The 23,575-nt window shown below is 39.3% G+C and overlaps 2 protein-coding genes across 8 annotated transcripts in view; both read left to right on the plus strand.

Moving 5' to 3' along the window:
- Nucleotides 1–23,575, plus strand: part of LOC136864304 (rho GTPase-activating protein 12) — a 417,475-nt gene that overhangs the window by 248,823 nt on the left and 145,077 nt on the right. The gene's annotated exons all lie outside the window — the stretch shown is intronic.
- On the plus strand, nt 6,164–8,479 carry LOC136864869 (uncharacterized). The gene has a single exon (XM_067142297.2). The coding sequence runs from the start codon at nt 6,164–6,166 to the stop codon at nt 8,477–8,479; it is 2,316 nt and encodes a 771-aa protein (XP_066998398.2).

Here is a 23,575-nt window from a genome sequence, read left to right on the forward strand (position 1 = left end):
CCAGTGTGGTTTCAGACCACAGAGAGGCTGTCGGGATCAGGTTTTCAGCATACAATATGTAATTGAAAAATGCTACGAGAGTAATAGACAGTTAAGTTTATGTTTCGTAGATCTAGGGAAGGCATACGACAGAGTACCGAGGGAAAAGATGTTGGCCGTATTGACGGATTATGGGATTAATGGTAGAGTAGTAAAAGCAGTCATGCATTTATGTTGACAATTGTGCTGCAGTGAGAATTGGTGGTGGAATGAGTTCTTGGTTCGAAGACTTTACAGGGATTAGACAACGCTGTATGTGATCTTTCACCTTTGTTGTTCATAGTTTACATGGATCATCTACTGAATGGTATAAAGTGACAGGGAGGGATTCAGTTAGGCGGAAATGTCGTAAGCAGTTTGGCCTATACCGTACCGATGATTTGGTCATATTTTCATACTGGCAGATTATGCTGAGAGCCTGTAGTCTAATCTCTTGGTACTTGAAAAATAGGTGCAGTGAGTATGATATGCAAATTAGCCTATTAAGACTAAAGAGTAAAGAAAGAGTAACGACATTCAAATATCTGGAAGAAATAATTCAAGAAAATGGATTAGACAAATCTGCAGTAGAAGAAAGGGTACACAGGATAGAAGGAGCATATGGTATCACAAAGTTTTTAATAACAAAAAGTGCCTGTCTAAAAATCTTAAAATAAGGCACTACACTACAGATTTGAAACCGGAATGCTTACTGTATATGCAAGTGAATGCCTGGTACTATAGATTAGATAAACTTGAGGTACTAGAAAGGAGAATAATGAGAAAAATCTTAGGCCCTGTTAAAACAACAGAAGTATGGAAATTAAGATCTAATGATAAAATATACAGGAACATGGAAAACATATCAGAAACCATAAGAAAAAGGAGATTGCAATTTTTCGGACATATTTACAGAATGGATGATTCCACATTAACAAAAATGATTTTCAAGTACCTTTGGGACAAAAAAGCAACAACTAGCTGGATTCAAGAAATAAAGAAAGATTTAGGAAGAAATAATATAAGAGAAGAAGAAACTTTGGACAGAGAAATTTTTAGAAAGAGGGTAGTAAGTATGGAAGTATTCCAAGGAAGATTGAACAAGAAGCCTGGTGCGAAGTGATCCGAGGAGAGAAGAAAACAGCCTAGTGAATGAATGAAAGAATATTGGAAGGAGCAGAAGAGAAAACAACAAAGAATGAAGAACTGAATTGAAATTGGCACGTGGTCCTTAGCAGGCCACATCGGAAAGAAGAAGAAAAACAATTGAATGTCAGGTTGGGTATACCACACTGGAACAGGTAGATCATTTCAAGTACCGGTATTTAACATGTGTATTCTCCCAAGACGGCAGTATAGTAAGAAAGATTGAATCAAGCTTCAGCAAAGCTAATCCAGTGAGCTCGTAGTTGCGATCAGTAGTATTCTGTGAGAATGAAGTCGGCTCCCATACAAAACTATCTTTACACTGGTCTGTTTTCAGACCAACTTTGCTGTACTGGAGTGAAAGCTGGGTGGACTCAGGATATCTTATTCATAAGCCAGAAGTAACAGACTTGAAAGTAGCGAAAGTGATCGGTGGTACAAACACGTGGGAACAATGGTAAGAGGGTACTCGGAATGAGGAGATAAAAGCTTGGTTAGAGATGAACTCGATGGATGAAGTGGTACGCATAAACTGGCTTCGTTGGTGGGGACATGTGAGGCGAATGGAAGAGGATAGGCTACCTAAGGGAATAATGGACTCGGTTATGGAGGATAAGAGAAGTAGAGGGAGGCCAAGACCACGATGATTAGGCTCAGTCTCTGATGATTTAAAGTTAAGAGGTGTGGATGGAAACGTTGTCTCAGAACTAGTTAAAAATCGAGAATTGTGGAGGCGTGTAGTAAATTCACAGAGGCTTGCAGACTGAACGCTGAAAGGCAAAGCAGTATATATTGAAGATATATGTATGTTTTTTGTAAGTGTTTTAACGTCGCACCGACTCAGTTAGGTCTTTAGCTGAAGATGGGATTGAAAAGGGCTAGAACTGGGAAGGGGGCGGGCGTGGTATGTTGCTTTGTGTGAATATGGGAAACCATGGAAAACCATCTTTAGGACTGCCTATGGTATTGGTTCGAATCCACCATTCCCCGAATCCAAGCTCTCAGCGACGTGATCCGAACCGCATAGCCAAATCGTTCGGTCTCTCACATTTATGCTATTCTACCAGTAAGCTGCCTGGCCGAAGCGGTAAAGGCGTGCTCGGTTTACCCGAAAGGACGTGGGTTCGATTCCTCGTCAGGAAGTCGAAAAATTTAAGAAACGCTATTTTCACTTCCGGAGGCGCACATGCTCCTGAGGTTCACTCAGCCTACACCAAAAGTACCTTTCTTTTTATTTTGCTTTACGTCGCACCGACACAGATATGTCTAACGGCGACGATGGGATAGGAAAGGCCTAGGAATTGGAAGGAAGCGGCCGTGGCCTTAATTAAGGTACAGCCCCGGCATTTGCCTGGTGTGAAAATGGGAAACCACGGAAAACCATCTTCAGGGCTGCCGACAGTGGGACTCGAACCCACTATCTCCCGATTACTGGGTACTGGCCGCACTTAAGCGACTGCAGCTATCGAGCTCGGTACCAAAAGTACCAGGCAGCCGGACGTAGAGCTAACCACTCTACCCCACCAATTGCTGAGGTACGGATATTTGAAGCCTGTACCTTCCACCCCTCCAGAGGCTTCAGTTCTCAAAACATATTACAGAAACTCGCTGAAGATGGAGATACTGGATGATCTACTAAGGGTCCATGTAAATTGATCCATTGTTCGTGATTTCGACCTAACTGTTGCAGTAGATCGTATTTCAGTGCAGAAAAAGAGTGCTGTGCAAACATGAAGTAAGTACCTACTAAAGATTTGTGTTTCATAACACAATAATGATTTAGCGTATATGTGTTGTAATTTGCGTTAATGCTTTTGCTCTGTAGAGGAAAGGGGACCGTTCCCGCGATTTAGGGGTAGCGTGCCTGCCTCTTACCTGGAATCCCCGGTTTCGATTCCTGACCAGGTCAGGAATTTTTACCTTGATCTGAGATTCGAGGTCCACTCAGCCTTCGTGATTACAATTGAAGACCTATCTGGCGGTGATATAGCGGCCCTGGTGTAGAAAGCCGAACATAACGGCCGAGAGGATTCGTTGTGCTAATCGCACCACACCCTGAAATCTGCAGGCCCTCGGCCTGAGCAGCGGTCGTTTGGCAGACCCAGAAATAACGAGAGTAATATAATTAGGCATAGGCCTACTTCATGCCTAGACTTTAATTTTAACGTCAGTAATACAGCGAAAATATTAATATAACCTGTTATCAGTAAATTAAAGTGATTCAGTCGAGCTGAGAATATTATCGGTTAGTTTAGGGGAATAGTCCAGTGTTCTTCCCTGATTCAGATTGTCAGCAGGGAAAGCTATAGGCCAGGGATGGCAAACCTTTTCCGACTAGCGTGTCATTTAAGGTTGTGTTTATTGTTTTTTACTGTCTAGTTTGCCACCGGTTGATTTCCGTTAAATTTATCAACACCCCCCTCCCATTTGACTTCATATAAATCCATCTGACTGAATGTTTTGTGATTTTATTTTGCAAATATCACTGAAAATTACATTACAAAGCACAGGCCAATTTTAAGATTAACATATATTTTTGCTTTAACCTAATAAAATTTATAAAAATTATGGCCGTAGAATAAATTGACGGACCTTTATTAAAGCGAAATGTTAAAATATGCTATGTTGGGAGATTTTCGACCTATTTATTCTTTCTTTCTTTCTTTCTTTCTTTCTTTCTTTCTTTCTTTCTTTCTTAACATCCACGGTTGGTTTTCCCCTTGGAATCAGCGAGGGATCCCACCTCTACCGCCTCAAGGGCAGTATACTGGAGCGTGAGACTTTAGGTCGTGGGATTCAACAGGGTAGGAGGGGCAGTACCTCGCCCAGGCCCCCTCACCTGCTATGCTGATTGGTACTGGGATGATTGGAAGATCGGAAGGGATAGACAAGGAAGAGGGAAGGAAGCGGCCGTGGCCTTAAGTTAGGTACCATCCTGGCATTTGTCTGGAGGAAAAGTGGGAAACCACGGAAAACCACTTCGAAGATGGCTGTGGTGGGAATCGAACATCTCTCTACTAAGTTGACCTTCCGAGGCTGAGTGGACCCAATTACAGCCCTCGTACCACTTTTTAAATTTCGTGACGGAGCCGGAAATCGAACCTGGGCCTCCGGGGGTGGCAGCTAATCACATTAACCACTACACCACAGAGGAGGCCGACCTTTTTATTACATGTTAAAAACATTAAAATGTGTTAGTGTGTTGTGCGGCGCGGCGTGCCAAGAAGTCGTGTTCCCGTGTCGCGTAGTGGCACGCGTGTCATAGAGGATCAAAGCCTGTCGATCTCTTCGAGCAGTGCAATACGCATACTGCCGTGAGTATCATTAATGAATACGGGATAAGAGATTGATACATTTTTATTATTACACATTGTTTTGATGCATAGTTGGTTCTGAAATTATGATGGTGGTGTTGCTGCAAAGAAAAAAGAAATGAGAAATGTGAATTTCACAGCCTGATATATCGGTTACCGAGCTCGATAGCTGCAGTCGCTTAAGTGCGGCCAGTATCCAGTATTCGGGAGATAGTGGGTTCGAACCCCACTGTCGACAGCCCTGAATATGGTTTTCCGTGGGTTCCAATTTTTACACCAAGAAAGTGCTGGGGCTGTACCTTAAAGGCCACGGGTGATTCCCTTTGAACCGACCTGAGTGGCTCCGACGGTTGAAGCGCTGGCCTTCTGACCCCAACTTGGCAGGTTCGATCCTGGCTCAGTCCGGTGGTATTTAAATGTGCTCAAATACGTCAGCCTCGTGTCGGTAGATTTACTGGCACGTAAAAGAACTCCTGCGAGACTAAATTCCGGCACCTCTGCGTCTCCGAAAACCGTAAAAGAGTAGTTAGTGGGACGTAAAGCAAATAACATTATTATTATGATTCCTTTCGATTCCTAGCCCTTTCCTCTCCTATCGTCGCCATATGACCTATCTGTGTCGGTGCGACGTAAATCCAATTGTAAAAAAAAAAGGTATATCGGTCTCGTACAGAATCCTCGAAATATGACGGTTGGGCTTTCTCAACATCATTGAAAAATTCTGGATCGAGCTGAAGAGAACCACTTCCTGTTCTCACGGTCTCCGTGGAGGTCAACTGCGCTTTGCACATACACGCCCACAGATAGTCTTCGATGTTAGGCCCCTGAAAACAGCAGTCCTCCCTTCCCCTCTTTCTCTCTCTCTCTCTCTCTATCTCACACACAGTATTTCTCTTGCGTCTGCAATACCAGCTCATCGATTTCATCTGAGGTTTTCCACCCATCGTGATTTGATTCATACGGTACTCTAAACTCTGGGATTTTTATTTTAATCATAGTTTCATATGATGACAATAGAAATCCATCTCAGATATCACGTGGTGTCAGGAAGGGCATAAGACCTTAATCATTAAACCAAAATGAATCTGGTTGGCTCTAGCTACCCCAGAAATAACTGGGGTAAGTTTAATTACAATTACCAATTATTAGGCCTAGGTCTACTTCATGTCTAGACTTTAATGTTAACGTCAGTAATATTCCTGTTGTCGCTTGATTGTTACGACATTGGGTAGTTTTCTGCGGTGTGAGTATTAGTCATCTGTAAGTGAAGTCAAGTGGTGGAAATATTCTTGTTAAAAGTACGTAGCTGCTCGCTGCCTAGTTGGTGGGAGCAGTGTGTGAGCGTGCGTTGTGTGCCGTCGTGCGTGTGTGTGGAGACCAGGCAATTGAATGTAGTCTGTCCTCTCGCTCTACTACTGTTCAAGTGGATTAATTTCGCTTTCTGGTATTCATTGTTTATTTAGTATCAGGTCCTTGATTATCGACTTACTGAGCTGTTATGCTGTGTGCAGGACAAGTGCTGCTTTGCTTCTTAAGGTATCAGGCGTGGTGTTTGTTCGGTTACAGTGAAAAGTGCACGGAAGTTGCGGTTTTCTGCGTTTATCGCCATGTATCCCTTTACAGTTCCGTTGAGCGTACATTCGTATTGAGCGTCAGTACCAATTACTGTTAAAGAAAAATTAGATATGGCTATCTCAGTTACTCCCTTAAGAACTTCCTGTAACGATGTCGTGGGAGAGACTATTTTTGAAGACGTAGAATTCGAAAAGCAGATTCGGAAGAAATATAGTTGGTGGCTACCAGTCGCCTTGCCGTGTCGTCTTCGTGATAGCCCACTTACAGACCACAGCATATCAGGAAAGTTATCATCGGACGTAGCATTGTGGCTAGTTGAATTGAGACATGCGAACGATTCGGACGACCTTACGGGTTTAAAATTGCGCGTGGAGTGCGAAAATACCTCTACCGATAAGTGGCATTTGGGGAGGGGTGAGTCCAGATATTCAGTCGAGTTAGAGACCGCAGATGAACGAGATTCTGACACTAGTGGTGACTTGTACGTTTTATCAGGACAGCAGATAGTAGAACCGGATCTGAGCTCAGCGGATGTTGTCGTTGACGACAGGGGCGTGGTGTTGGACCAAGAGAACCACAACTCGACCGAGATTATCCCTTTTACTACACCTCAAATAGAACATACGGAATGCGACGAAGATATCCCGTATCAGTCAAAAGAACTCGATTCGACTGTCAGTGCTTTTAGTTTGGGCGAGGAAATAGACGGCACCACAGGTGGTGGAGTGCACCAGTCATGGACTGCAAATCCTTGTTACACCGCCGTTACTGTAGGAGGAGTAAAGTGGCAGTGTAGGGGAGATTGTTATAGAGAGAGGGAGGCGAGATTCAGGAAGTTGTGTCAGAGTGTCCTGGAGGAGCTGGGGCGTACTCTCAATAATGAATTGGATGCTTTTTGCCCGCAGAGTAGCGAGGTGGAATGTTTAAAATGCGGTATTTTCGAAAGTGATAAGATACCGGTACCAGAAAGTAACATAAGTGACAGACAAGCACATTATTCTCTTAAGACAGAAGGTAAATCCACAGCTCCAAGTTTGGCTTGTAGGAGCAACAGTGAAAGTTCAAATAGTGATATTTCAGTGGTTTTGGTTGTTAAAAGTGAGTCGTTTATGAATGAAATTAAAAGTACTGATGGTAGCACCAGTACAGTGTGTGTAAATGAACCATCATGCCAGGCACTCTTCACTGCTACTGATAATAACAGGGACTTTTCTTTGAGTGAGGGATCAAATCAGTGTAATACTGCAAATCCTCTGAATAACAAGTGTGATGATGTTCTACATGATCTTGAAAATATAATGCACTGTCTTCAAGGAATGGAAGACAGCTATGCCAGTAGAAATAGTGAATTTGTGGAATGCCAGGAAAATCAAGATGTAGAGTTTCTGTTATTGTGCAACAATGCAGATAATTTGATAACTGAGACCCTCGAGTGTTACAAATCCCAGTGGATCCCCAATAGAAAGGAGAAGCCAGTAAGTGAAGCTAACTCAAATATTTCAGATGATGTTTTCTTATCACCCATATCCAAGTCAGATGAAACGGATGTCTTTTTAAACGATACTGCTGCATTGGAAGTGAAAGAGCATTACAATTTCAATATTAATGACATATTTGATGATGGCACAAAGCCACCAATTCCACCATTGAGAAGAAAGAAAAAAGAGAAAAATAATGTGGTTGTTGATTCTTCACCTGGTCAAGCAATTTCTGTTGGAGTAAAAACACTGCATGAAATTGAAACAGTTAACTTGCATGACTGTCATAATGCACATACCTGTACCCTAGAAAGAAAGTCTGTTGTAGGTGTTCCAGATGATGGTGAAACATTATTGGTTGACAGTCAGTATAATCTGCTATTCACAGAAACAACCATTAAAAAAGATAAAGCCTGCTCATGTGCTGAATATCCAGACTTATGTTCTACTAAGCAACTAATAAGTATGTCTTCAGCTGAAAATATTATAGTGCCTAATAAATGTGACTTAGGTTCTGACAGTAATGTCAGTGTGACATGCGGAGAGCCTGTGGCAACTACGATTCTTGAGAATGATTCTTATTCACATTCTTCTCTGCTAGAAGTTGCAGTGCCTCAAGCAATACCAGTGTCGTCCTTTGAATTTCCTCCCTGTTCTGAAAGTAAAGGAGAAGGAGATGAGATTAGTAATTCAGTTGAAAGAACTGGAAAGGAGCGAATCAGACCTGTTGTTTCTCTACAAGATTTTGCCTCTAATATTTATGAGGACATCTATCCATCATATAATTCATTAGATAGAAGTCGTAAAGGAAGTGGGTCGAGTGATATAGCTGCCTGGAAGAATGAGCTTCAGCGGTCTGGTTTCTTCTCACAAGGCGATGACTGTTTACAGTCTGATGAGGTATCGTATTTCTGTATATTCTTTATTCATTATGTTATTGAGAATTAATTTTATTGCTTGACTGCTTCATTATGACATTCCACCTTTGTGTTACTGTTTAAGGAACTGTTTGACTACACCCATTATAAAAGTCAGTGGAAAAGTATTTTAAAATCTCCATCCAAAGCGTTGTTAAAGATACTCTTGAAGTTTCAATTTTGTAGACAAAGTGATTTTTTAAATTTTATCAATATGCTTCAACGTACAAAACTCAATTGTGGTAAATGCATTAAATATTAATTTTGACATCCCCAAGGTTAATAACCATATTTTCATTAGTTCTAATTTCTTGTCATTGTGGAATTTAAATTAATGAATAATAGCCTAACTTATATCTTCATATATTGGAATTATAGTATAATAACATATGACCCGTTGTTTCCATTAACACAGATCATTTTAGCTTTAGCTACATAATGACATTTATGTGTCTGTTATATATATATATAGGAAGCAACATATACTAGACCTTTAAATAGTGATGATGATGGTGATGATGATGATGATGATGATGATGATGATGATGATGATGATGCAGGATTTGTTTCCTGCTTTTTGCAATCTGTCATCATCACATCTTGATCTATAGATATTCAGTAAAATATTTCATAAACAGTATGCGAGTTATTGGCCTATAACAATTTCATAAAACTGCATGGGTAAAGAACACGATATTAACACAATATAATTTGGAAATGCTTGAACCACCTGAAGAGTAAAGTTAGTTGTGCTGTCACACCTCTTACTTATCCATGTTTATCCCAGTGCATATAAACAGGTATTGTATATGACTTGTGGTGCAGTAGTGTTGTTGATTTCATGTACATTGAAACCTCGGAATGCAAGTAACTTGATCTACGAGTGTTTTGCAAGACGAGCAAACATTTTAAATAAATTGTAACTTGATAAGCGAGTGAGGTTCCGCAATACGAGCGTCACATGCGCCTACGTTTTCCCCTCTCCTGTGCCTTTGTTGAATGGATGAACGTGGTCTTTGGTCCTGTAGTGAAGAAATACCTTTCAGAAAATAATCCGCTGCTCAAAGTCTTGCTGATTATGGACAATGCTCCTGCTCATCCTCCAGGCTTTGAGGCCTTGAGGACGACTTACTGGAGGAATTCAAGTTCGTTAAGGGTAAGTTCCTTCCTCCCAACACTACTCCAGCCTATGGATCAGCAAGTCATTTCGAACTTCAAGAAGCTATAAACCAAAACACTATTTCAGCAATGTTTCGAAGTGACTGAAGGAATAAACCTTACCCTCCGCGAGTTTGGGAGAAATCATTTCCCCATCGTGAACTGCCTGAAGATTATTGAAAAAGCCGGGGATGGAGTCACCAAGAGAACACTGAAAGCTGTGGCCTGACTCTGTTTTAGGACATGACTTTGAGGGGATTGTTGGTGACAGTGAGCTGCCGATTGTTGATGAAATTGTGTCCTTAGGGAAGACTATGGGGCTGGAGGTGAATGACGTGGACATTCAAGAGCTGGTGGGAGAACATAGCCAGGAACTGACCACCAACGAACTGATGGACCTGCATCGCGAACAACAGGAGGATATTATGGAGGAGATCTCGTCCGGGGAAGAGGAAGAGAAAAAAGTCAATGGAATCTCTCACTTCAACTGAGATTCAGGAGAAGTGCAAAATGTGGGAAACAGTGCACAATTTTGTAGAGAAACACCATCCGAATACGGCTGTAACAATGCGAGCAATGAACCAGTTCAATGACAATGCAAGGTCACATTTTTGTGAAATCCTCAAAAAGAGGCAAAAGCAACAGTCATTGGACAGGTTCCTCGTTAAAGTTGCACGAAAAGAAAACAATTCCAGTGAGCCAACAGATAGCATTGATTCCGTTCGTGAAATTCGTTCTACACAGTAACTTTTCTCATGTCATCTCTCGTCTCACTCACACCAACAATGATTCAGTGGTAAGGTAAAGTGCGCTTTAATTTGTTTTACGTTATATTCTGTTTTAGAAATGGTATGCGAATAAATATTTTTGTGTTGTGGACGAATCATCCGCGTTTCAATTGTTTCTTATGGGAAAACTTGCTTTGATATACGAGCGCTTTGGATTACAAGCATGTTGCCGGAACGAATTATGCAGTACTGTACGGGATAAGTTTATATATTCGTTTATTGCTGATAAGGTTTAAACAATTGCAAGATTTTAATAGGGAGCTGACAACCTTGACGTTTGGCCACTTAAAGCAGCAAGCATCATCATCATCACCATCATCATTAGGGCCCAGATAATTATGTAATATAATATGTGTACATATATACAGAGTTGGGAAGTAATTGAGTTACTTGTAATTATTGTTTTTAGTAATTTTTACTCATAATCATCATTTTTCACAAAATGTAGTTTTTAAATTTTAGTAATCGTTACAATCTAGTAATTTTTCACATCGAGAGCTTGGCAAGACTCGTTCATTTACTCGCAGGTTGTTGAGGCTACTGGTTGAGATTTATAGTAGATAATCATGTACAAAGTGGTCTAGATGGCGGTGTTGGTGATTGTTTTTTGCTATGGGCTTTACGTCGCACCGACACAGATAGGTCTTATGGCGACGATGGGATAGGAAAGGCCTAGGAGTTGGAAGGAAGCGGCCGTGGCCTTAATTAAGGTACAGCCGCAGCATTTGCCTGGTGTGAAAATGGGAAACCACGGAAAACCATTTTCAGGGCTGCCGATAGTGGGATTCGAACCTACTATCTCCCGGATGCAAGCTCACAGCCGCGCGCCTCTACGCGCACGGCGGTGATTGTTTTAAGAGGAAGTACAGCTAGGAAACCATCCTCTATAACACTAATCAGATGGAAAATGGAAGGGTTCCAACACTTTGAAGAATGAAGGTATCAACAAAAGAAAGGAAAGGGCCATGAAGGGCGTGAAAGTAAAAAAACTCCTTAGGCCTCGACAACCTAATACTGCTGTAGTCGGGAAAGAACACAAGTTGACCAACGAAGGTCAGATAAGAAAGATGAATCCGAGGAGTCTAAGTAAGTGGGAGCAATGCCATATTCACTTACCTGAACTGTGGTTGCCAACCCACGCTCACAAGTTGAGAGTCTCTGGTCCCCTTTTTAATTGCCACTTATGTCAGACAGGGGATACTGTAGATGTTATTCTACCATCTGCCACTCACAGGGGTTACGTGGTCGAGAATGAAGCTGGAATAAACTTGTGACAAGGAAGAGGTTATGAAATTTTCATTCTTCTATTTGAATAAATATTTTGAATTAATTATCCTGAAAATCATGAAAACATTAATGTGACATGCAAACTTTGGTTGGGAGTAGTCATTTTAATAATAGTATTATTGGCTTTACATCCCACTAACTAACTACTTTTATGGTTTTTGGAGATGCCGAGGTGCCGAAATTTAGTAGAGCAGGTGTTCTTGTACGTACCAGTAAATCTACCGCCACAAGGCTGATGTATTTGAGCACTTTCAAATACCACTGGACTGAGCCAGGATCGAACCTGCCACGTTGGGCTCAGAAGGCAAGCACCTCAACCGTCTGAGCTACTGAGCCACTAAGCGAGCAACACCAATGCTGTCTGATAGTTTTGAAGATAACATCTCCAAAGATTTAATAGCAAGGCATAACAAGTGGCATTGGATGTAGCAAAATCAGTCAAGATGTACATTGTTAAACTTTTCGTCAGTTGTTTTCACAGAAACTGCATCTTCGGAATCAAAATGCTTCAGAACTTGTTTCACAAAACCAAAATTCTTTGCATAGTAGCCTACAGCATGAATCCAAGCTCCCCCATCTCATTAAAAATGGCTGAAGAGGAAGCATGAGCTCAGGAAAAAGCTCTTTGAATTGATCAGCTCTGGTATGAACACCAGGAAATTTAGATTGATCCAGTTCTGCTAGGCATGCACAAGACATGTAAGATGCAACAGTTTGGGATAAAAAACTTGCAAAGTTCCCAAAGATTTGCACATTTATAGTGCTACTGCGTTTCTTTCAGGCCACGAAAGTCCCATTGCACCAGTGAAGACCTTTACAGTGGTCTGGTGGTGGCATTTCAGTAGCACCTCACAAGTTAACAACACAGGTTTAGTCCCCTCAGTATCTTTCAACACTCCTACTATCACATTTCCAATATCTCACTTGTACATCAGTTGCTTTGTCAATTGACATTCAGATGGGACCATCACCGATTTCCAAATGAATAGAATTGATTTTTTCCATTTATAAGTTATGCATATAGTTCTTTCAGATTGTAGATTACCGAGCTCGATAGCTGTAGTCGCTTAAGTGCGGCCAGTATCCAGTAATCTGGAGATAGTGGGTTCGAACCCCACTGTTGGCAGCTCGGAAGATGGTTTTCCGTGGTTTCCCATTTTCACACCAGGCAAATGCTGGGCTGTACCTTAATTAAGGCCACGGCCGCTTCCTTCCCATTCCTAGGCCTTTCCTATCCCATTGTCGCCATAAGACCTATCTGTGTCGGTGCGACGTAAAGCAAATAGATTGTAGATTCATCTGGCACAACTTCATGTGTATATTTTTCAAGAAACTCACACAGCATTGGATTTTTAATTTTCTGACTGGGTATATCGGCACAAATCATAGCACGACACAGATCCCTTGCAAACTGAGATTGTTGATGTCTTGGATAATTCGCAGCTTGAGATTGAGTCAGCAGCATCTGCTTTGGAGATTTGGTTTTCAAAGCACAGGCCTGATTATGTGACATGTATAATAGTTGCAAAACTTGAAACTGTTGTTCACAGGACACATTTTTCTAACAAACCTGGTAAAAAAAGTTATTTTCCACCTATAGTAAAATGTTCAAATTCTCTTATGAAATACCTTATGTATTGCAAGGTTCTTGCCTTTGGCATCTTGTAGTAGAAAATACCTTGAAATTGCTAAAGTCACTCTACAGTTTTGCTGTTCACTCCAGTCTGAATAATTGACTAAAATTTGTTTGGTCTATCTTGTCTCAAGATCAATAAAAACAAACGCTACCTGAGGTTGGACAAACCACTCGAGCATCGGTTAGTAGGAGTGAGAGAGAGTAAGTTGCTGATCTTCACCTTGACACTGCAGCTGTTCTGCTGTACACCTCGACTGGCCCGCTAAACTATAGAAAGTAAGGAAGATCTAGAACAATTTATCAGATTTCCACAGTACATCATTTAAACAACAAACAATACAATACAAATACAATAGCAAAAGACTTGAAAACATGTAGGTTGGTCTTCCAAGCAGAACTCCTCTTCATCTGTGAGTCCATTGGTGATTGTACAGCCCAATATGGGAGGCACACAATTCGCTGCAGAGATGGCAGATAGTCCCAGGAGAGCAGCCACTGTTCTCCTGTTTCACTCTTTTTTCTTTTCTACTTTGCCTCTTATTATTTGCTATTCGCCTACGGTCTTCTTCAAAAAGTAGTATGCCGTGATAAACTAATGATCTCCAGGATGAAAAATTCAGGACTAAGGTCTCCCAGTTGTTAACATTAATGTCTATACTGGTGGTCTGTGCCTCTTCAAATACATTGACATTGTGCATCTGTCTTGCCAGGCTATATGCAGAATTCTCCTTAAATTTTGCTAGTGATATTGTTCCAGCTTTTTAATATGTTGTCTGTAACGTCAAGGATTTAGATCCATACAGTAAGCTGGAAACTACAACTGGATTATATACAAGGATCTTTGTTGGAACATTGATATCATGATTTTTGAATACTCAAGATCTTAGTTTGGCAATTTAAATAATACACTTAACAGCTAACCTGCATATATTAAATTCTACAGTGACGTTTTGTTTCAGCTGTTCTCGTAGACTTGTTTGAGAATTTTGTTTGCCTTGTGAAATGAACTTTAGCTTTCACACTTTTTCCCTTGTAATTTTATTGCATTTAACAATCCCTATACCCTTTTGTGGCTCTTCTCATAAAAATAATATTGTTTGCTTGTTTCTGTTGCTTCATATCTAAGTAAAAAGATCTTTCAAGATTAACGAATATTTGTTTGATGGTCAGGAAGTTGACTCCTGAAAATGTTCAAATGTTAACAAATATGTAATGATATATGTACTGTACTTATAAGTGAAATATGTGAGAAAATGTAATTACGAGTAAAATATTTAAATATATGAACTTTAAAACTTGTGTTTTTTAGGTAGTATTAGGCATGAAACGCCAACATATCACAAATATCGTATCTTAGTGTTAATAGAAAAAAATGTAAATACATAATTATCCAGGCCATAATTATCACAGAATTTACTGAAATGAAAATTCATTGTTAAATGTCCTCATAAAGATTTCATTTGCCAGACTGAGTGGCTCATACAGTTAAGGCGCTTACTTTCTGAGCACAATTAGGGAGATTCGATCCTGGCTTAGTCTGTTGGTATTTGAAAGTGCTCCAATACATCAACCCTGTGTCGGTAGATGAACCGGCACATAAACAAACTCCCATGGGACACAACTGTAAGAGTAGTTAGTAGGATATAAAACCAATTATATTATAAAGATTTCATTAATTTTTTGTAAATACTGTTAAGTTACTTATTCTGATAAAGTGATTGTTTCACTATTTACAGATTATTACCATTTCATATTGTGAAAAGATATATTAGAAGGAACAAAAAATATTTTAATTTATGTTTGTTAAATACAGGGTGGACTACCTAAGTTATTCACCTCAAATAACTTCTGACTAGTTGATGGTAGCCATAAGCAGTTTTCATCTAGGCTAATAACAATAAGGGGTAACTTACATGAAAGAAATGTGAAATGTGTATCCCTTGCTTTAATAAGCACAAAGGCAGTGATGCTAAGTTGCTTTTCTAAAATGGAACTAATTTCAGTCACATACTTGATCGTATGCAATCACATTCAGTGATGCAATTATTTCCAGTCAGACATATAGTGCTGGCAAAGAGGAGTGTTCAGATGTGGCACTAACATTCTGAACATTGAATACATGGGGGGGTGAGACTATTTGTATGTTCGCTCTCCTTGCCGACATGAACAGAGGGTCTTCTTGATCTTAAGGCCACTAAATTTTGACAGAATTTAAGCATTTTTTAAATTGCTATCTGACTCTGAGATCTTATCCCATAACCTTCAGCATAAGAGGTGACTGACTAATTATGCTGTAGTCAGTCTTAAATAAATATGTGACATGATGTGATGGAGGTTGTATTCATATATTTTATCATTTGTAGTATAAGACTGATATCATCACTTAAGGAAACTTTACTTCACTATATGTTATTTTAAAAAAAGTATTATGTATGTCTGTACATGATGTAAAGAGCACAGACTATAACTGCAGATTAGTGATTAATATACTGTATTAAGGAGGTTAGGTGGAGTAGGGGCCAGGATAGATAAAGTAGTATGGATCTGGCTTCTGTCTAGATGACATCAGTAGAGAATTTCTCAGAAACGCCATTCCTTTCGAGCAGCTTCCAGATATCATGAAAATGAAGAAAGCATACTTTAACTTGGCCGTGTTATCATATCCTGTAAAATTGAGTGAACCTGAGCTGTTGATGGGACATTGCCATATTTTGCCTCTCCATTGCGGATATTGCTAAACTTAGTTCTGTTACATTGTTTTCTGAATGTTGAAAGTCTACCAGGAGATATTCTACAAGTTCCATTTTCATATTCCAATCAGAGCTGCTTTAGCATTTCCATATAGCCCTACTCTTTTCATAGATATACATAAACATTGTGAATATATCTGACATGTTACATAGCATTTCTTGGCAATTGTGGTGTTGTAAGCTCACATTCAGTGATTCTTTTATGGGTCAGTATTTTCTTTACACTCCAGCTCTTTTCTTTCTGAAGTATTTAACTTCTATCAACAAATCAACATAAGCCAGCATGTTCTAATATTACTAAAACAGTATTTTGATATAGTTTCTGGTATTTGGTTCTATATAAATTGCCACAAAACTGATTTCCACATATACAAAGCAGTGGGCAAAGGCCCATTTCTGTTCCTTAGCATAAATGATTTTGATGTTTTACATGCCATGAGTGGAAATTATCAATGACTCTAACTTCGTAACATGTCCACGGCCGATTTCCTGTCTATATCTTCGCCAAATCATTTTCGTAGGATGCAGATATAGTGTGTTTGGTAGAGGTGAGTGAAGACAAGGCGGTCGCAGAACCTGTTATCACGCACACCAAAGCACTGAAATGGGAACTCTGATCTCCATTACCCTGCTACCACACTGCTTCAAGATATTGGAAAAGATCATACGAGGATAAAACATCAGTTTGAAGAAGAACAATACGGCTTCAGAGGCAACAGAGCAACAATAGACCTAATTTTTGCTGTTAGACAACTAATGGAAAAGCACTGGGAAAAAGGGAAAGATCTGATAGTAGTGTTCCTAGATATAGAAAAAGCCTATGACAGTGTTCCAAGGAGCAAAATATGGGAATGCCTGCATAAACTAGGGGCTCCAAGTTCTCTAATTCATAAGATCCAATTGCTATATGAAAACTGTGAAAGTAGTGTACAAATAGGGAATGGTAGATCTGAATGGTTCCAAACCAAGAGGTGTACAACAAGGCAGTGCACTATCTCCACTACTTTTCCTTGCACTCATGGATGTAATCATTAAAGAAATTAAAGCTGCAGAACCTTCTTGCTATTTGCTTTACATCGCACTGACACAGATAGGTCTTATGGCGACGATGGGACAGGAAAGGCCTAGGAATGGGAAGGAAGCGGCCGTGGCCTTAATTAAGGTACAGCCCCAGCATTTTCCTGGTGTGAAAATATGAAACCATGGGAAAACCATCTTCAGGGCTGCTGACTGTGCAGAACCTGAAGATTTGAATGCATTAGTGTTTGCAGATGATGTTGCCATTTGGGGAGAAACAGAGCAAGAAGTCCAAAGGAAATTAGATTGCTGGGTCAACAAATTTAAGGAATGTAAGTTAACTGTGAGTAAGAAGAAAACAGTAGCAATGAAATTGAGTAGAACACCCAGCAAATGTGACCTCAAACTTCATGGAGAGAGAATTGAATGTGTTGAGAGCTTCAGCTATCTTGGAAGTTTTGTATCGAACCAGGGGAGTGCTAAATTTGAAATCCAGAACAGAGTGACAAAAGGTTCCTTGTTCTTCTATCAGGTACGAAATCTAGTGTGGGACAAAACAGTTCCAGTAAAAGCCAAACAAACAATGTTCAAATCTTACCTCCAGCCAATCATAGCATATGGGCTGGAGCCGTGTGTGTGTTATTGAAAAGAGACATCGGCAAACTGCAAGCATGTGAACTGAAATTTTTATGATCTGCTATGCAGAAAACAAGAAAAGACAGAATTAGAAATGAGTGCATTAGAAATGACATGCTAGTGACCTGTACGATGGAAGAAAAACTATGCATTGCATGGTTGAAATGGTTTGGGCATGTGCAAAGGATGGAAGAGACTAGAATCCCCAAACAATACTTGGAAATGGCAATACCTGGAAGGAGACCTGTTGGACATCCCAGAAGAAGGTGGCTGGACCAAATAAATGCAGACCTAATTGAGAAAGGAACAATACTGCAGGATGTGAAAGGAGAGGAACTCTATAATGACAGGAACCGATGGAGGCATATTGTCCACAAAAGTCCTACCCGGCCTGCTGGAAGGATACCCAGATGATGCTGATGATGATGATGATGATGATGATGATGATGATGATGATCTCCATTAAACAGGATGATCAAGAATTTGCTGCATAAAGGAAAACCAACGGAGATGTATGCCATGTTGTTTCGATACATTCATAATTGTGTGTGGAAGGAATGTCCTCCCAGGTGGTATTCTATGAATTATAAGTACACAAGTACTATAATTTACTAGCAATTGAGAATACAGGTTTTCTAGTTTTCATTGGTGTTTAATTTTTCTTCTGAGGATGGAGACTCCCACTTTATTTATTTATTTATTTATTTATTTATTTATTTATTTATTTATTTATTTATTTATTTATTTATTTATTTATTTGTTATTTTATTTTATTTCAATTTTTTTTTTTTTTACAAATGGTGCAATGGTGAGATTTATGTACTAACTTACTTTCATCAGTGACTTTGCATGGGTGGAAATTAATGTTGTGGCCATTTATAGAACTGATAAACACTGGTAACTATAACAAAATATCATTTAGGAATGTTGGAACATGGTTGTTTCTGTTGATTTGATTATAGAACTTGATTATTTTCAGAAAGAAGAGAATACGAGTGTAGAAAAACCATCAATCCATAGAAAATCACTGAAAGTGGGCATATAACACCATGATCGGGAAAAAACTCTAATACTGCCTGGCACCTCCAAGTGATACACCAGTAAAACTGAGGTCTTAGAACATGTGTAGTATGGAAAACTCAGATGGCTTTGGATTCCATGAAACAAGCAGAAGACAAGGAAGTACCAAACACAACCGCTAATTGCTAACAAGAAACATACAGTGGACCTGGGCATGGTATCAGTGGCTTGTCAGGGAAGTTACCGACTCATTGTTCGTTTCTCTCTGCCTGAGAGGCAGTGTTGCCAAGGTTAAAAATTTTATTTCTCAGCTCCTGCTTAATGAAATGAGATAAAAATAAGTGCAGGGAAATTTTGGATGTCTCTACTTTAATGTCAATAAGTTTTTTGAAAAATTAGTTAGCAGTTTTTGCAAATATTCAGTCCAAGCCGAATGACTGACATCCAGAGAGGCAGACAGACAAAACTTCAAACTGGAGGGGTGCTGGATTATTGAAAAAGCCGGATTATTGGAATTTGTAGGCTATTACTTCTGCTTTTATAGTAAAAACATACACTATACATATTCAGAGATATTTATTTATGCATATGTAGTAAAAAATTTCTAAATTAATTTTACACTTGAAATTAATCATGAGATGAAAGAAGGGTAGAAAAAGAAGTGTGTATGAACAGAGAGTACATTCTTATTATATTAGTTCAATGAAAGTGAATGGTAGAAAATAGATTGAGGTGGGCCAGTCATTTTATGTGAACAGAGATACCTCAAAAAAGGTATGAATATCTCCAGATATTAAAAAAATTGACAACAAAATCAGTTGCAAAACCCAAATTTGAAGGAGCAAAATAATTTCGGAATTCATATTGATAACCTGCCATAAATTTTATCAGGTATTGGTTGAGTGAAAGGCCCAAGTTAATATTTCTAAATTAATCAGGGAACTTCTAAACAAACCTTGGAGAGTTTCATTCACCTCAAACAGGGTAATGATGTTGTTCATTTCTTGTTATGTTAATGCATTAATGAATGAGATTAAAGTAGATTACAATAGGAAAAATACTGTACTTGTTTAGAGTCAAATGTTCAAGTCACAAGTCATTATGAATTACAGAATTAGAACTAATTCAAGCGCCAGTATAAAGTTTAGTTATTCCTCCTTGGTCAAACATTATTACTTTATGATTCCTCATCAGGAAAGAGGATTTTTCAACTTTTAGTAGCAGAATCCTGTTTAACTGGATTTTGTTTATTTGGCTATCGAGTTTATCAAGAATAATTACAGTATGTAGAAAATATTTATAAATTAATCTTACTCTGAGGAAGCTGGATGAAAACCAGTGTGGTTTCAGACCACAGAGGGACTGTCAGGATCAGATTTTCAGTATGTGTTAGGTAATCGAAAAATACTATGAGAGGAATTGCCAGTTATGTTTATGTTTCATAGATCTAGAGAAGGCATGTGACAGAGTACCGAAGGAAAAGGTTCGCAGTACTGGGAGACTTTGGCATTAACGGTAGATTATTAAAATCAATCAAAGGCATTTATGTTGACAATTGGGCTGCAGTGCGAATTGACAGTAGAATGAGGCATTTATGTTGACAGTTGGGCTGCAGTGTGAATTGACAGCAGAATGTGTTCTTGGTTCAGGATACTTACAGGGGTTAGACAAGGCATTAAGGTATTAAGTGGCAGGGAGGGATTCACTTAGGTGAAAATGTAGTAAGCAGTCTAGCCCATGCTGACGACCTGATCTTAATGGCAGACTGTGCCGAAAGCCTGTAGTCTAATATCTTGGAACTTGAAAATAGGTGCAATGAGTATGGTATGAAAATTAATCTTTCTAAGACCAAATTGATGTCAGTAGGTAAGAAAACCAAGAGAATTGAATGGCAGATTGGGAATACAAAGCTGGGACAGGTAGATAGTTTCAAGTATTTAGGATGTGTGTTCTCCCAGGATGGTAGTATAGTAACTGAGATTGATTCAAGGTGCAGTAAAGTGAATGGAAGAGGATAGGTTACCTAGGAAAATAATGGACTCTGTTATGGAGGGGTAGAGGGAGACCAAGACAACAACAGTTCGACTCAATTTCCAACGATTTAAAGATAAGAGATATAGAACTATATGAGGCCACAGAACTAGTTACAAATAGAAGATTGTGGTGGTGATTGGTAAATTCACAGAGGCTTGCAGACTGAATGCTGAAAGGCATAACATTCTATAATGAGGATGTATGTATGTTAAATTAATCATTTAAAATCTAAAATTAGCGATCCTTTGAATAGAGGATTTCAATGAAAGGCAGAAATTCTTTAATCTGAAATACAGAACAATCCCAGTAATCCAACCCTCTCGGAACTCGATGGGTGCTGGATTACTGGAAAAACTGGATTATTGAAATTGTATGCTATAACATCTGATTTTATAGTTTTAAAAAAAACTACATATTCAGAGATATTCATTTATGCAAACTTAATTTGATATTGTATGTACTGTATGTATATCATACTTTTCATCTAGGGTTGATGACCGAGATGTTAGGCCCCTTTAAACAACAAGCACCTTTTCACCTAATGATAATGTTTTATGCTTGCATTTCTCCAAGTTCGGCATTGTTCAAACCACGGTTGATACTTAACACACTCACAAAAATATGCGGCTGCACAAGAAACACAGAACCACAGCATATAGCGTGTGTTGTAACAATAATCCAAGTGAAAGGCAACAAAGAAGATAGTGGATGGTTTTGAACACCACACTACAATTAGTCGCATTCAAATCTAGTTGTTCCAGCTAGAAAATAAGACCGGATTACTGGATGTGCCTGACTACTGAGCAGCCAGATTATGGAGATCGTACTGTATTCTGAAATGTTCTGGAATTATTTTCAGCTATAATTAAAATCAATGGTGTAGAATTCTTGTTGACCAAATCATCTTCATCTAAAACAATTGTTGTAAGAGTGCTTCCTTGTAATGCTTGTCTATGAAAAATAAACATGGGTACGTGAACCCAAATTAACTTTGAAAGAAAATAATTTATCCCTTTGGGGAAACCCAGTTTTGAATCAATAAGTTTCTGTCAATGCAGTTATTCCATTGGCGTAGACATAGTCTTTTGGTTTGCATTGCTAATAATATTGTAAAAGTATAAGAAATGAGCAGTAAAAATATATTTTATTATTTATTTTGTTACCAAATTTTCCTGGATTATCAGATTTTTCGGTTATCCAAATCGGACCTGGTCCTGTTTCAGCCGGATAAATAAGGTTCTACAGTGCATCCAAATCATATGTCCTGTTGCAATCCATACTAATATTATCGAGAGAGAAAGTTTGTGAGTTTGTATATGAAGGGTAATCTCAGGATAGACTTGGCTGATTTCAGTAAAATTTTCACTTTTAGAAAGCTTATTTCTTCTGCACTTTTATAGGTTATTTATACAATTATGCTTCCCACAGATGATCCTAATTCATCGGTAACCATAATGCAATTGTTCAAATACTCCACCACTCTGCCCATGAACTGTGCATTTTCTGGATTTCTCATCATAAATCATTTGATCTTCTCCAATCTGATTGATTTGCCATTTTGCTTTTCATGGTGTTTGATGCATATTTCCAACTACAGGAATAAATGTTGTATTGCAACTGGTTCCCCTAGTACGATTTTGCAGTCCTTCAGGGTGCCTTTCATTTCTTGTGAACACAGGTGTTAAATAATCTGGCTGTCGTTTTCTTCACTACTGTAGGTCACCAGATGTTGAGGTTATTTCTTGAAGCATATATTCAGGATAGCCAAATCATGAGCTTTGCCGGATTGAATGATCTCTTAACCCTTCCTTATTTCTTTCCCCGAAACCATAGCCACCTTGTCAACTCTCATCTTCACGATTTGATCACTCAGCGTTCCCGTCACCTCCAAGGAAGAACGGTTCTCCCCGAATAGTTAAGGCACTGGCTGTCTGAGCCCAAGTTGCCAGGTTCGATCCTGGCTCAGTACTATGGTATTTGAAGGTGCTCAAATACATCAGCCTCATGTCAGTAGATTTACCTGCATGTGAAAGAAATCTAGCAGGACAAAATTCCGGCACCTGCGGGAAAATTCCAAAAACGATAAAAGTAGTTAGCGGGACATTAAACAAATAAAAAAAATTGGTTTTCCCTTTAACAGATTCTCCAGGTCCACCCAGAAAGCCGCCTTCTCAGCAGCGTCCCGTTTGATGTGGGGATTGGATGCAGTGACAGTAATCCATACTTCCTTTTTGTATCACTAACCTGATACCTGGTCACTGACCTTATGATTTGCATTTCGCTTGAAAGGATTATGCCTACAATGTTTTTGCAATTTTCAGCACCATAGTAGTGGAGTTTGAAAGCTTTGGTCTTAGAATTCAAGAGTCTTTGTTTGCCATGTTTTTGCCATTTTATCTCCTGGACACGCATGATATCATTTTATGTGCATCTTGTTTCTTCCTCCAGTACCAAACTCTTACCAGTCATTGGTCTGATATTCCATGAGGCAATTCTGATTGTTTTGGTTGATTTTGGTTCACTTTGCACATCTATGGAAACCACCTAGCTCTGATGCAGATATTATCTGCCCCAGGATCATTATATTGCACTGTGAGATGAGTGCCCGTCGGGGTAATGCCTTTCTATTGGCTTTGATTACCATGAAGCTAAGGACACAAGGAAGACAGTCCTGGACACTCATGTTGTTTGACACTGATGTTGTTTGGTAGCCTTACGTGGATGCTCTAGATTTGAACTTACTTTTAAACCGACCAGTGGTCTCCAGACATGGGAACCCATTACAAACGCACTATGCAGTG

The sequence above is a fragment of the Anabrus simplex genome, chromosome 2 (genome assembly GCF_040414725.1).
Source record: "Anabrus simplex isolate iqAnaSimp1 chromosome 2, ASM4041472v1, whole genome shotgun sequence".
Lineage (NCBI taxonomy): Eukaryota > Metazoa > Arthropoda > Insecta > Orthoptera > Tettigoniidae > Anabrus > Anabrus simplex.

Bases quoted from the DNA above. Each gene is read 5' to 3' on its own strand.
- LOC136864869 (XM_067142297.2), top strand. From the start codon at position 6,164: ATGGCTATCTCAGTTACTCCCTTAAGAACTTCCTGTAACGATGTCGTG.